Source organism: Antechinus flavipes, chromosome 1, assembly GCF_016432865.1.
Source record: "Antechinus flavipes isolate AdamAnt ecotype Samford, QLD, Australia chromosome 1, AdamAnt_v2, whole genome shotgun sequence".
Lineage (NCBI taxonomy): Eukaryota > Metazoa > Chordata > Mammalia > Dasyuromorphia > Dasyuridae > Antechinus > Antechinus flavipes.
In genome coordinates, this window is record NC_067398.1 from 658,424,646 (window position 1) to 658,440,844 (window position 16,199).

The 16,199-nt window shown below is 38.1% G+C and overlaps 1 protein-coding gene across 4 annotated transcripts in view; it reads right to left on the minus strand.

The window, feature by feature from the left end:
• The window catches only part of LOC127544884 (long-chain-fatty-acid--CoA ligase ACSBG2-like), a 68,960-nt gene extending 52,896 nt beyond the window's left edge, over positions 1 to 16,064 (minus strand). Inside the window, exons 1-3 of one of the 4 annotated variants that reach the window (XM_051971769.1) lie at positions 15,418 to 16,062; positions 13,694 to 13,792; positions 865 to 1,209 (exon numbers count right to left, since the gene is read on the minus strand). In XM_051971769.1, the coding sequence (XP_051827729.1) occupies positions 865 to 1,128 (264 nt within the window). In that variant the 5' untranslated portion in view covers positions 1,129 to 1,209; positions 13,694 to 13,792; positions 15,418 to 16,062. Of the gene's footprint in view, positions 1 to 864; positions 1,210 to 13,693; positions 13,793 to 15,417 lie in introns of all 4 variants that reach the window. The other 3 variants (XM_051971768.1, XM_051971770.1, XM_051971771.1) reach the window with 3 other exon arrangements.
• Positions 16,065 to 16,199: the final 135 nt, after the last annotated feature.

Genomic DNA, 16,199 nt, shown 5'->3' on the forward strand with positions numbered 1-16,199 from the left:
CATATTGTATTACTTGCCATCTAGGAGAGGGGGTGAAGGAAAAGGAGGGAAAAATTTGGAACACAAGGTTTTGCAAGGGTCAATGTTGAAAAATTATCCCTGCATATATTTTGAAAATAAAAAATTATAATAAAAAAGAAAAAGATATGACATTAGAATGCCCTAAAGAATTTTCTAATCTTTCATAAGCCCTGCCTAGCCCAGGATCAAGGATTTAGAACAAGATAAATCTCAGAGCCCATGCAAGGTCCTTTCTTGCTCTGGAATCCTACTTGTAGGGCCTACATAAACTGTGGGTTCAGGATGCCCCCCAATCTATTCAGTGGGCTTTGCCAACAACATGGATATGGTAAGATACAGTAGAGAAATTTCTGAGTTGGAAGGCTAGGAGACCTGGGGACTTCATTTATGACTTTCCCCCAGTCAGGGCCTTCATTTTCTCATCTGTAAAAAGAAGGGGGTTAAACTACTAGATGACCTATAAAGACACTTTCAGCTCAGACATTCTAGGGTCTGTGTTCACAGAATTATAAAATTGAAGACAGGAAAAATCCTTAAATATCCTTCCTTTTTCTAAATGAAAAAAATCCGATTTAGAGAGAGGAAATGACTTGTCTCAGGTCCCATAAGCATCAAAACTGTAATTCAAGCTCATGTCCTCTGATTCCAAATCCGTTTTTTTTATTTTTAGATATTTCTTAGTGCTGACATTTTATGTTCTAAGTTCACTCCCCCACAGACCTGACATCTAAGGGTCCTTTCAGTGACACATTTTGAGGAGCTGTGATCTTTATTGTGGCTTGGATGCTAACCAAAGGCTAATGAGCCACATTCATGATGACAAAGAACATGGTACCACATTACCTTGAGGAAGGATTTTGCTGCTTTCCGACACAACTCATAATACTCGATATAGGTTATGGTTTCCCATTCATCCATTTTCTTTGTCCCCAGAGCAATGAAATGGGGATACTTAGTGGCCGCCTCAAGCACCAGCTCATGAATAGTTATTGCATTGTGAAGCCCTTCTTCTTCCTTCTCCCCCCTCAGGATAACTTCACCATCCAGATGACAAGTGAAGAAACCGATGGTCTCTGTGAATGGAGTCAGCAGGTTGAGGCAAATCATGACATAGCGATTTGATGGCTGAATTTGGCCTGGGTTTGAACCACTTTTCTGACACCTCCTAATTGTATGACCTCTCTGAGCCTTCAGTTCCCCATTTGTAAAAATGTAAAAAAAAAGTATATCAGAATAGTATTTACCTTCCAGGGTAGTTATAAGGTTCAAACAATATCTGTAAATACAATGTCTGCTTAAAGTACTTTATACATGCTAAATATGAGATGTGGGATCTCACTTATCACCACCTGAAATTCTTATCCTTGAATTTGATCTGGCCCAGACCTCAACCGCAGCTTGGGTGGCCCCTTATGGCCCCCAACATTAGCTAGAAGGATGAAGTATATGAAATGGAATAAAGTAAAATATTTTCCTTTTAATTTTCCCAACTAAAATACCTCCCATTGCCCATCAGTAGGCACTACACTTGTAGGGTATCATCTCCCTTTGCTAGAATGTAAATGGGAATTACCACTTGCCTTTCCATTTGCTTCCTCAGAGCTCCACAGATAACAAGTGTTTAAAAAGTTATTTTTTAACCATTCATGGAAGAATATTCTTTATTCAAAAAGACTACAGAATAAGAAAAAGCGAATAGCATTGCATATTCAGGAGAAGATATATTTAATGAGAAATCTATATAATGGAAAATATCTAAGGAAGGTTCAGTGGAAAGGAAAAACAGAATAAATATTCTTATGGGACTGTGCTATGGGCAGAAGGAAACAAATGAGAAAACCTATCACCAGCCTTGTTGATATAAGTGATAAGACACAACAAATATCTCTAGACAAGCTACTAACAGCCACAAGAACTAAGAATTACCCTTCCAGTAAATGTAAAAAGTAGATAGAATCTCACAGTGATTTGAATGTCAAAGACAATTTTTGTTTTTCTGCCACAAACAAGTGATTAGAATTCATACTCAAAGTCTAGGTCTGGCTTCCTCCTAAAGCAATGCAAACATGAAGAGTTCAGAGAAATGGGGGAAAACTTATAGGAATTGATGCAGAGAGGAGCATGCAGAACCAGTTCACATGTGTTGCATACAATAATTTAATAACATTAAAAATCAGCTGAACTCAGATGAAAGGAAAATACTAATATTAATTGCACGATTATACAATGATCAATTCTGATGGATGTGGCTCTTCTCAACAATGAGATGATTCAGATCAGTTCCAATGATCATGTGATAAAGAGATCCATCTACACCCACAGAAAGGACTGTGGGAACTGAGTGTGGATCACAACATAACATTTTCATTCTTTTTGTTATTGTTTGCTTTCATTTTATTTTCTTTCTCATTTATTTTTCCTTTTTGATCTGATCTTTCTTTTGCAGTGAGATAATTGGATAAGTATATATGCATATATTGGATTTAACATATTTTAACATGTTTAACAAATATTGGATTATTTGCCATCTAGGGGAGGGGTTGGAGGGAAGGAGGGGAAAATTTGGAACACAAGGCTTTGCAAAGATCAATGTTGAAAAATTATCTATGCATATGTTTTAAAAATAAAAAGCTTTAATTAACAAATTTAAAAACTAGTATTAATTGCAGAGGGCAAATGACAAATACTGTTACACTACAATCTCCTTGAATTGTTCTATCTCAGTTATTCTGCCCCAATCCCCAGATTACAGCACCACCTTTCCCTCCTAATCATAAAGATGTTTGATAAGGAGAAAGATTTTCTGTCTTAGACATCATGACCCCAGACTCTCCCTACTTATTAAAATATCCAATTCCTCCCCCCATTCTGGCATTGGTCTTCTTGATCCCACTTTATTAGAATGTCTGGTACCTCTCTCATTCTGTCATTGTTCTTGTTAAACAACAAAACCCTATAAAGAATCTCTAGAATCCCACATTCCATATTGGATACTTGGAGATGAGAGTCCGATCCAGTCAATTAATTAAGCTCTCCAATAAATAAATTATTATAACTCTCCAATCTCTATCCTGCCTCAGTTTTTCCAGCATTACAATACAACTCTTTCCTTTTTGTAGAAAAGTGGAGGACTATGGATGCAGAATGTTGCATACACTGCCGGCTACAGTTGCTTTATTAATTGGTTTAGCTCAAAGTTTCTTAAACTATGGGTCACAACCCCAAATAGGGTCACTTAATTGAATGTGGGAATTGCAAAAAAATTGACAACAGTAAAATTTCTGAAGGGAACGACCAAAAATTAATTAAAAATCAAACAAATGAATCTGAGGTATTACTGGCAGTGTTTGCTTGTGTTGCATCATTTGACTTCCCTGAAACCTTGTTCTGAAAACACAACATGCACATGCACAACCACTGCCAGAAATACTTTGGCTCAGATTTGATGGAGTCACGTAAAAATTTCTCAGGCAAAAAAGGGTCATGAGTGAAAAAAGTTTAAGAAGCTCTGGTTTAGCTTAACATTTTTTTTTTTTTTTTTTGGCAATAAGAGGTTACATAAGGTTATTAGGAAATGTTTGCGATGTCAAACAACAACAACAACAAACAACTCCAGTAAAACTTTTTAAAACTAAATGTCATGGGGTCAATGGGGCTAAACATGCACACTGGCCCCCTTCCAAAGTAGTAGTTAGGGAGAGGATAACAGTTTATTTCTTTCTTCTCCCATAGGAATATTCATTAATGGTAATCCTTCCCACAATTTAAACAAGATTTCCTCCCTCTTTTAATTTCTTCCTTTCCTCCTTGATCATTTTCCTGTAAGCTCTTTTCTTACCCAAAGACTACATTTTCCCTTCACTGTTAATTTTTGACTTTATTAAAGTATCACTATATTTCCCCCTATACCCTTTACCCTTTTATTAATCCTCCTATTCTGTAATTTAGTCCCACAAAAAAACATTTGTCCAAGGTATGGTGAGGTTTAGTTCATCACTTTCTCCTTCTCATCACTTTGATTTGATCTCTACTTTCACTCTTATCTCCTCATTTAGAAGGAATTCTTTCTGATGTTATTTTGTTGTTCTATTTGTTTGCTCTTTTTTTATTTCTATTGTCTGGAGTATTTAAGAAGCAAATAATTTTTTCAAGTATAATTTTCTTTGTAGGCATGATCAGAACACCTCTTTTTTCCTTTCTTTTTAACTGACCATATTTTTTTCATTTATAATCACACTCAGATTTATAGGATCTGTCACACTGAACTGCATCTTGAGATTTGGAACCGATTATTCTATTTCCTCCTGTGTTTTCTGGTGGGTACATAATAATTTTGTCTTATTCAAATTTCCATTCATTCATATTTGAAGATCTTTCTCCTTGTCACTAATAGAATTTATTGTTTCTCAATGGAGCCACTATATGTCTTAGAGTTTGTAAACATATTTTTGTTTTTGTTTTGTTTTTTCTTAGAGATTATCTTCCAATTGTTTTCTATGTTCAAACATTCTAAGCAATTTTGGGGGTATTTTTTCTTGCACTAGTGTATTCAAGTTTGTTTGTTTGTTTGTTTGTTTACTTATTGTGTTCTGAGTGATTTATAATCCTTACATGTCTTGTGCTTGATATCAATGTTTTGCTCAATGAAGCAAAATGTTACTTTTTTTTTGTTGTTACTATTAATGTTACTATTTTTCACTTTTTTTCTTCCAGATTGTCATTCCCCTCCATGCATTTACATTCTCAATCATCTATGCTTCTCTATTGTTTCTTTGTTTAGACTTGTAACCACAAATTCATGTTTTGTTTTGTTTTTGATTCTGCCAATCATTTCTCTTTAGAGATTAGAGATTGTTACCCTCTGTTGTTAGTTCATTGAGTTTTTGTCTTGTTTGAGTTCTAAGTATACTAAATTATGGAGAAAACTGACATTGTTTTTACCTGTTACTCATAATTCATATTTTGAAAAGATTTGAAAGGTAGTGAGGATCAGAAAAAAATGCCTAGTTTTCCCACCTTAGCGGTCACAATGACCAATTCCCTTCCAGTTGAAGGAACGTCCTAGCAGGAAAAGTCCTCCTCTGTGAAGTATTTGTGGAAATCACCTCTTCCTTGGCAAACATCCCAACTTGGGATCACTCAAACTCAAACAGAAGCCAAAAAAGCTGGAGTCATTCATCTCTGGAGATGCTGTTTAGCCACTTGTGTTAAGCAGAGGCAGCCAAAAACTTGTATCTAGTCTCAGAAGCTCTTGGATAAACAAATGTTCTTGACACCATGTGCTTATAATGACCATGGCTGCTACAGGTGGGGAAGAGAGATAACCCCCTGGACCCCTTTGCTGAATGTCCCAAGGGCAAGCTAGCATTGGCTAGACTCAAATAAAGAGACCACATCAAAAATGCCCTCCATCATCACTTCTTTCCTGGAGTAGTTCAATAGCCTTCTGCTTGTCTTCCTGCCTCAGGTCACAGCCCCGATTTACCTTCCACCTGAGCTGCTCAAAGAGTGTTCCTAAAGCACCACTAGATCTAACCATCTTATTCCCTTCCTCAGTGAATTCCAGTAGTTCTCTATCACCTCTAGAAGAAAATGGAAACTCTTCCCCTTGGCATTTAAAGCTCTTTGCAACTTGGCTCCAAAATACCTATTTTTGTCTCATTTCATACACTAACCTACTTCAGGAACTCTGTAGTTGAGCCAGCCACCTTATATATGATACTCCATCTCCATTCTCTGTACTTTTGCATAGACTATCTCTCCCTCCCCTTAATAATGCTGTGCTCCTTCCTCACCTCCATCTCTTGAGAATCCTTATTTTTCTTCAAAGCTCATTTCAAGTACTATGTTCTATGTTAGGAGTTTCCTAATTTCTGTGACTACTGCCACCTCCAAATTACAAAGCATTCCCCCAAAATGTTCATATATATATATATATATATATATATATATATTATATATATATATATATATATATACATACACACACACACACACACAGAGAGAGATATGTTGTCTTACCGTATAAACAGCGTTTATATATCACTTCAAAGTTTGCAAAGCACTTTATGGATCTCATTTGATCCTCAAACCGACTGTGAAGTAAGTTTTATTATAATCCTCATCTCACTTCTTGAAGGTAGGATATTTCATTTTTGTAAAGTCAAAATTCTTGACCATAGTGCCTGCCACATAGAAGGCTTTTAATAAATGATTGCTGATTGATTCAGAATGGAAATGAGAGGGAGGATGAGCTGGATTCCTGTTTACCTATTTGGTAGAAAATAGCTCAAAATAAAATTAGGAGCTACTTGGATACTTACTTGGTCAGTGGACCTCAAGTGATTTGAGCTTGGAGCACCATCTGGTGGCTGGTCTATAGATATTGTGCCTCAAGTAATTACAGATATGATAGGAGACACAGGAAATTCTGAGTGCTCTGTATACTTTGGCATATTATTATAGAAAGGAACTCAGAATGTTTTCTGCACAGAATGAGCTTACTCAGTTTCTCACATTGTCTTTCCACACATTCTCAGAGGCATCAGTTAATTCTCATAAGCACAAATTTTTTGTGAGTTAACTGTTGGTATCTGCCCAGAAAAGAAGTTCTCATCTTCTCCCAGGTTATTTTGGGTGTACTTTAAATTGCAGGCAGGTGCCTTAATATATAAGAGACTGCATAGATTAGGAGAATCAACAATATAACTAGACTTTAGTGAAGCATTTGATAATCTCTCGTGCTATTTTTGTGGAAAGAATGGAAATATATGAGGTAGAAAAGAGTACAAAACCAAATAAAGCCAATTGAAAGACTAGACCCAGAGAATAATGAATGATAGGTAGATGATATAAGTGGGAGAAATGTGCTAGGGCTCTGACCTCAGCCGTAACATTTTTCAGAAAAACATCAAAGACTTCTAAATTGTTGTGTGACAGTCTCCAAAAAGATCCAGTGAGGATCCTATCTAATTGAGCCTATCTAATTACATAAAATTTAATAGGGAATATAGTCTTGACACAAACTAAGTCTACTTTTTAAGGACCAACTTGGTTAGATAGAATGGCTCATTTCCAGGAGGCTGACATACTTGTTTAATTTTTTTTTTCACTCTGGCAACCCAAGAAAGAAAGTAAAATACACAATAGCCTTCAACCCTGAGTGGTTTCCCTCTGCTTCTGAAGTGATAGGGTCAGGATGATGGAAAAGCAGACAAGAGAGTTTTAAGAATCAAAAAAAATCTAGATCCTTTGTAAACGTTGACTTGGCTGTTGGTACTGGAATGGTGAGATCCTTGTCTAAGGGCCAACAAATTGACATGCTGTGGGAGAAGAAGGTGTCATATAAATTTTGAGATTCCTGCTATGAATAAAACCAGAAGAAAAAAGGAAATTGGGGTCATCACAATAAATATTGGCAAAAAGATCACTATAAAAATGCAGCATATGTCCCCACATGAAGAAGCTGAAAAATTCTAATTAGCCTTGAAAAAAGTCTCCAAATTAAATTAACATATACTCTGATACTTGGTAATTTAGTAAGTGAAGATGGTCACAAATATGTCACAAAGCATGGATTAGGAAGAAGGCATGGGAGAGGCCAGATGTAGAAATTACACCAAAATCTCATGCTTTTATTTCATAAATACTTTTTTTCAAGAGCAAAATTGGTACGTACTAGACATGGCAAGCAATAAATAACACCAGACACAAACAATGAGACTGAATATATTTATAAGGTGGGCTATTGAAGTAGGCTGTCTTTCTGAATGACCTGACCAACTCCAGTCAGATCCTTGATGGCGGTAGAACAAAGATCAAAATTATTCATTAGCTAGCAGGAAAAAAAAAAAGAAAACAATGAAATAATTTAATCCTAAATTATTTGACTAAGTAATTTATGATAAAAAATTGGTTACTGAAGAACAGAAATGGCATCCCCACTGATGAGAATAGTTTTATACAGAAGTTTAAATAAAATGTCCCATTTGCAAATGACAGTAGTCTGGCTTTGATAGCACTATTCTATCTTGGTTCTCTCCCTATCACTCAGTCTCCTTTATTGGATCTTTATTCAGGTCAAGCCCATTAACCATGGGTATTCCTAAGCCTCAATCCTCCTCCTTCTAAACAATTTCACTTGCTGAGCTCATCCACTCCTGTATATCAATTATCATCTCTATGCTGATGATTCTCAGATGAACGTTTCCATCCTTCCCTAACATCCAGACTCCCACCTCCAAGTGACTGCTGATCCTATGGAATTCAGTGTCCCATAAATGTCCAAAACTGAGTTCATTATCTTTCTCCCCAAATTATTTTCCTATTGTTGTGGAGGATATTACCATCCTCCCATCATTCAGGACTGAAACCTTGTAATCCTTAACTTCTCCTGTCTCGCCCTCCATAGTCAATCAGTTTGCCAAGTCGTGTCAATGTTACCTTCAAAGCATCTTTCACATGGGGCTCTTTTGCTTCTGACCTTGCCATCATCCACTACGGGACCCCATCATCTCACCCCCCCCCAACTATTATGATTGCCAATAGGTTGTTCTCTATACCGCAAGTCTCTATAATCCATCCTCCACTCATCTATCAAAGTGATCTTCCTAAACCCATCTCAATCCCCCTTCCCCTACCTGGCTCTTTGTTAACTCCAGGAACAATTATAAAACCTTCTCTTTGGCCTTTAAAGCCTTTCATTGCTTGGGCCCTTCTTTGCTGCCTTATTTACTTGTTCTACACCTTATTCCCCACCTCTAATCTGCAATCCAATAACCTTAGCCTCCTTGCTGATCTCCACATACATCCTCTAATTCCAGATACCTTTTCTGGTTGTTCTCCATGCCTAGAATGCTCTCCTTCCTAAATTCTACCACCTGGCTTCCCTGGCTTCAAGTTGCAGCCAAAATCTCATCATTATTTTTAGAGGAAGGGAACAAGCATTTATTTTTATTTTTTATTCTTATAATTTTTCACATTAACATTTGTAAAACCTTGTGTTCCAATTTCCCCCACTTCCCCCACCCTCTCCTCTAGACGGCATGTAATCCATATATGTTAAACATGATAGAAATGTGTTAAATCTAATATATGTATACATATTTATACAATCATCTTGCTGCACAAAAAAATCAAATCAAATAGGAAAAAAGGGAAAGAAAATAAAATGCAAGCAAACAACAACAACAAGAATTAGAATATTATGTTGTAAACCACCCTCAGTTCTCTCTTTGGGAGTAAATGGCTCTCTTCATCACAAGATCACTGGAATTGATCTGAATTATCTTACTGTTGAAAAGAGCCATGTCCATCAGAATTGATCATCTTACAATCTTGTGGTTCTGCTCATAAAATCTCACCACCTTAAGAATCTTCCTTAATCTGATGCTTTCCTTCAGGTGACCATTTTCAATGTATCCACTATATCTTGTTTGTACATAGTTATTTGTATTTTCACCATTGAGAGCGGGAGCTGTCTTTTGCTTTTCTTTGTAATCCAGATGCTTAACGCAGTGCCTTGCACATAACAACACTTAGTAAATGCTTATTGAATGACTGGCTGGCTGTATCAAGATTTAGAACCCTACAGAACTTCCTGAAAGAGATCTGTAACCATTTAGAAAAAAAAAATTGGAATGACTATTCACACAAGACAGACTAAACAGAGGAAGCATGTCTATTACTCTAGATGATAATATTCGGTAAAAAGTCATCTTATAGTTTGTCCATTACTATGCATGCCAGCACAGATAGTATATAAATGAATGATGAGTTGGACACAGAATTGAAAAAGAGGAGGACAGTCAAACAGAAACAGAAATCTATCTTTTAATATCAATATTAAGGTTGCTATACGTAGGCAAAATATGGAATACAAATCTCTAAAGAGAAATTAGTATCGGGCAAAAAAGAGGTTTAGGTGGGTGTGATCAGGAATCAAACTAGAACTAATGAACAAATTCAGAAAAGAACAAGAATAGACAATGTTGTCAAGGAAATATATGATTAGAAAAGATGGATTGGCCATATAATGAAGAAAAGGGACTGCTGGAGGACAGCCCAAATAATACTCTGTTTTATCTTTGAGAAAGTAAGCGAGATCTTAGCTGTTGAACTTGTAGAATAAAAAAATTCATGCAGAATTGGTAGGCACATGTAAGTTGCTATCTGTATCATTGGAGAACATCCAAGTGGGTAAGATTATAGTTGTATCTGAATAAATGTTATACTTTAGTTCAAAAGATCAATTCCATCATCATGGAACAAAGCAAGTATGTCTGGTCAACAGTTCTTATGAAAAGTTCTAGACTACGAGCTCAACATGAGTCATTATACAGATAGCTGTTCCCTCTATTAGATCAGCAAATCTATAAGATCAACAGAATTCTAATCATTTTTCTTTTCAGAGTAACTACACTCATCCCTGAGGTAACCATGGAAACATCTGACTCTGTCTCCCTTTCTGGGAGTTCACCTTCAGCTATGAAATGGCAACCAAAAAAATCTCATGTGATTTAAGATTGTATTAAGAACAAATTAATGAATGAATTAAAAAACATATTTTGAACACTAACTATGGGCCAGGCACTTTGCTAGATAACAAGGATCCAGGGAGATAATCCTTGTCTTCAAGCAGCTTACATTTTAATAAGGAAAGGCAATACATATATGGTACTGGTGACTAAGGAAGGGTTTTCCAATCTTGGGAGTAAAAGGCAAAGCCAAGATTGCAGAGAAAGACTGAGCTCTCTCAAAAATTTCCCTCTGAACAGTTCTAAATAAGGCCTTAAAGTGAATTCTGGAACTGCAAAATCCACTAATGTACAGAGTGAATTAATATTCTAGCCCAAGACAACTTAGATTGGCAAGAAAGACCTGTTGTCCCAGAATCTGAAGGGAGCAAAGTCCAGCATCAAGAGGCCTTAAGGCAACTGAATCAGCAGCGATTGCTCCCACAGATGGGAAGGCAGTTGGACTGGCCAGCAGGAGAAGGCGGGGCTCCCTTTACTGGTACTTGCTGCAGAGTTCTGCTGTGTTGTCCACACATGGATCTAGGTCCTAGTCTTGAGGCCTAGGACAAGGACAGCAAATCTTATGGCTATAGGGAAGCAGAATTTCTGGTCATGGTTCCAACAAGGAAAAGAGTGCTTGTGGTTGCAGGTCAGGAGAGTAGGAAACACAACTCTCCTTAGATTTTATCACTTTGAAAGAACCAAAAACATACAGAACCCCAGAAATAGCTGCCCAAAAAACTCGAAGCTTGAGACAATACTCACTTTACACTGGGAGCAGAAACAGCTTTAATATAGAATTAAAAGTCAAGAAACAAGCTAAAAATGAGCAAGCTACCAAAAAAAGATATTCTAATCATAGAAAGTTACCATGAAATGAGCACAACCAGGAAAACATTGTACATAGTAACAGCAATAGTGTACAATGTTAAATTGTAAAGAATTTAATTCCGCAACAATATCACAATCTAAGACAATTCTAAAAGATCTATGAAAAATGTTATCCACCACCAGAAAAAAAAAACTGATGAAGTCTGAATGCAGATCAAATCATATTTTTAAAAAAGTTTTATTTTTCTTAGTTATTTTATTTGGGGGGAGTGTCTTGGTTTTCTTTTACAACATAGCTAATATGGAAATAGGTTTTACATGACTGAACATATATAACATATCAATTTGCTTGTCTTCTAAGTGAAGGGCAAAGGAAGAAAAGAGAATTTGGAATTCAGTTTTGTTTTAAAAAAGTAAAAATTATTAAAGACCAGAAGCAGACTAGAAAAATCTGATTTTTAAATACAATACTCTGGAGAATCATAAAAAGGCAAACATGAAAGAGAAATCATAAGAAATTCAATAACATTAAACTGTTTTCATTTCAACATGGGAAGATGATAACATGTAATTTCTAATGATAAATTATTAGAGCACTTATAAGGAGTATACATAGACAAAGGGCATTGGTAGGGGTTGACTATGGGATTTTTTTTTTTGGTAAGGCAATTGGGGTTAGTGACTTTTCCAGGATCACACAATTAGGAAGTGTTAAGTGTCTGAGACCAGATTTGAACTCAGGTGCCCCCTGACTTCAAGGCTGGTGCTCTATCCACTGGGCTACCTAGCTGCCCCAAGACATTAATTTTTTAAAAAGGAGTGAGAAAGAAGAATGCATCTGGAGAAGAGAAAAGGAAGAGGAGGAATGGGGTAAATTATTTCATATAAAAGGGGTGCAAAAGAGCTTTTATGGTAGAAAGGAAGGTGAAAAGGAAACACTTGAATTTTACTCTCATTGGAATTGGCTTAAAGAGAGAATAACATATACACTCAGTTAAGTATAGAAATCCATCTTGTTCTACAGAAAAGTAGGAGAGAAAGGGAATAGGAGAAAGGTATGGGTGGATTGAGGGAGGTAGAAGCAAAACACTATTGAGGATGTATCCATTTACAAGGGTGAAAGGAAGAAAAGAGAGAAATAGACAGACACAAAGACAGAAACAAAGAGGGACAGAGAGAGAAAGAGAGGGACAGAGTAGGACAGACAAGAGGAAAATAGAATGAAGGGAAATACACAATAAGCATAACAAAATAATTTTTATAGCAAGTTTCTTGGATAAAGGTCTCATTTCCTAAATATATAAAGAATTGAGTCAAATTTGTAAAAAAAAATTTAATGCCATTCCCCTAATGACAAATGATCAAAGGATATGAACAAACAGTTTTCAGATGCCAAATTTATCTATAGTCATGTAAAAAAAAGTTCTAAATCTCTATTGATTAGATAATATCATTATTAGGTCTATTTCCCAAAATGATTAAAAAAAAAAAAGGAAAGGGACCTATATGCATGAAAGTATTTATAGAAGCTCTTATTGTGGTGACAAAAAATTGGAAATTGAGAAGATGCTCATCAATCAGCAAATGGCTGAACAAGTTGTGTTACAGGATCGTGATAGAATTTTATTGCACTATAAGAAATGATGAGCAGAATGCTCTCAGAAAAACCTGGAAAGCAGAACAAAGATTTTTTTCAGCAAGGCAAGTGGAAAGGGAGCAGAGTTGCCTTCTTGAACCCTAAGGTCCCATCATCAGCAAAGACAAAGAATAACTGTAACATACAGGAACTGTACAGGTAAGTCACAGGAAGAAAGATGATTAACTGCAGGTGGGATACAGAGGAAGAAAATCTCTTAGGTTTAAACTGGAGTTCCTTTCTGCATATTTTAGGCTGTAAATAACACTGGTGTACGTTTTATTTCTTATAAAAGAAACTCAGAGTCAATCTTTGGTAGAATTCCACATTCTGATGCTCCCAGTTTTCACTTGGTTAGGAGTCAGGGAACCAGATAAAAAGGAGGTCCCTAAAATGTCATCAGAAAGGAGCTTCTGATGTAAGGTTCAGATTAAGACTTTTAACAATGTTGTTAATTTCTTCTTTTATTCCTTCAAAGTTTCCCTTTTTTTTTTTTTAATTCCAGAGGGGCTAGCACAACCGATTCCATCCTCCAACCCCCCCCCAAAAAAATAACATTTAATGGATTCCCTCAACTTATTGGCAAACTACAAGCTTCAAGGATAAATACATGGGGGGAATAACTGATCCAATTATATTACCCACCCAATCTGTAGTAACTGATAAGAGGTTTTTATAGAAATAAACTCACTTGGTTTATGCATGTCTAATTGAGCTTCTCCTGCTTCAGTTTCCTTTGTTCAAACTTCTTAGATTTCACTTTGTAGCTGCATTGATGCTGTTCTCAGAACTGCAGGCACAGAGCAGAAGTAGGGTTAGAAGCAGCAGTGTCTCTTCCACTCCTGGTTTTTGTCTACTTTGTCTTGTATCTCTGTGCCACCCCCACTTACCCTCACCCCGGCTCAGCCCCAGAGAGGCTGCCCAAAAAGCAAATTTAGAGGTCCCCCTGAGCAGCCCAATGGGCACCTTGGTGATGGGTTTGCTATTGATAAATTTGGCAAATTTAATATTTCCTCATCTTCTGTGTATTGATTTCTATGGTCATATAAATATAATTTATGGTTGCTAGATTTCCTTTTTTTCTTTTAAAATTTTGTCAATGAACAAGTATTTATTCTGTCTCCCTCTTATTTCTCCCCTCCTCCATTGCCTACCACTACCTAATCCTCCTCATCCAGGGAAAAGAATGATAAATGTGAGCCACAGGGACTTGAGCTGGAATACTGTTCTGACTTATTAACTGCGGCCTTGGTTGGATAAGTCTCTTTTTGAATCTCAATTCTATCTCATCTGTAAAATGCAGAGAGTAGACAAGTGATTCTTTATGGTACCTTCCAGTTTTAGATTCCAAGAGGCCGTAAACACATGAGGGAGAAATGGTCCCTTTCAGCTGCCACACGCTAGAGTTCTGGGGTCCCAAGATTCTCCCCCTAAGCTCAGATGCACTGACTTGTTGGAGACTTTGCCACCTACGAGGAGCAAGCCTGGCAGCAGATCTCCTGGTCTACAGACTGGGATTCCTCTGCCCTTTGGATATCACCTTAGGCAAATTAAAGCATCACAGGATGTAAGTTAGAGGACATAAGTCTAGAGCTAGGCTTGGATTCAGAAAGATGAAGATAAGAATCCAACTTCTGAAACTTAGTTTGTGACCATGTGAGTCATGGGAAGGAGGGAGCAAAGGAAGGAAGGAAGGAAGGAAGGAAGGAAGGAAGGAAGGAAGGAAGGAAGGAAGGAAGGAAGGAAGGAAGGAAGGAAGGAAGGAAGGAAGGAAGGAAGGAAGGAAGGAAGGAGGGAAGGAAAGGAAGGAAGCAGGAATAGAGGAAGGGAGGAAAGGAAGGAGGAAAGGAGAGAGGGAGGGAGGGAGGAAGGGAGGAAGAAAGAAAGGAAGGAAGGAGAGGAAGAGAAGAAGAGAAGGAGGGAGGGAGAAAGGAAGGAAGGAAGAAAAGAAGGAAGGAAGGAAGGAAGGGAGGGAGGGAGGGAGGGAGTAGGAAAGGTAGGAAGGAGCTTCCCATCCACAACTGCCTTGGAATTATTTAGAGTGGTAGAGAGCTGGCCAGGGTCCTGAGGTTAGGTTATCTGTCCAGGGTCACACAGTGGTTCTATGTGGGAGGTGGGACTCAAAAGTCCAGGGCTTCCTGACCCAGCTCTCCCTCTGCTACGCCAGGCTACCTTACTGACTGTGGGGCAAGACTAGACATTCCTTAAGGCCCTTCCAGTGCTTTATGACCCTATAAATGAACAGTGTAGGGTCGGGTATGGGGTCCAGTGAAGGGGACCCGGTGCTTTACTGTTGTTTGTGGCTGCTCTTGGTGCCTGGTGAGAAGGGAATAAACACCTCGGGGTGGGTGTGGGCCCCGCTGGCCCTGGCCGTGGGCACCAGCTCCCCTTTCCTGGGGCCCAGAGCCACCGTACCTGTCTCACCATCAGCTGCACCCTCGGGTCCCTCAGTGGCTAACAAACATGACTGGGACACATAGAACTTCCAGATAGTTCCTGCTTCCACCAGCTTTGCTCCCTTCACAGGAACCCTGGGAGAGGGTACCATTCTCCCCCTTTCCGGGGCCTGCTCACTGCTGGCTGGCAGATGGCATGCCGGGAACAGAAAAGCTGCTCCCTCCCTGAGCTTCAAAGGGGAACTGAAACTCTCAGAACTTTCCTGGCCAGACAGCACTTGTGACATCACTGTGCCCTTTCTCTCCCCAGCCCATCCCCTGGTGAGCCACCTGCAGTCCCAGGAGCACGGGGGTCCACATCAGCTCCTCGATATCGCCCTGGCTCTCGCCAAAAGACCTTCCGTCTCCCACAAGAATCCTAAACTTCCCTCAGCTCACATGTATTTAACGAAAGAGACAACCACATGGTAAATAGAAAGAACCCCGACGTGGAGCCAGAAGACTTGCATTTGAACCGTGATTCCCTGTGTATTCTTTGGTAATTCACTTTCTTGCTCTGAGCCTCAATCTTTTCATCCATAAAATGGGAGATCTCTAGTTCTAGACCTTATGAATGTAATGGGGAAGTCCTAGGTTCAGTGATTATTGCTAAGTGATCTAAAATAAAGGTTAACCCTAAGATATTGGCCACAGGTGTGTAGCTGAACTATCTTGTCTGTACGCGTGCCCAGTAAGTCAGGTGCCCTGCACTAGGGCCGGTAGTGGGAAAGTCAGAGGGAGGGAAGGAAGGAAAAAAGATGG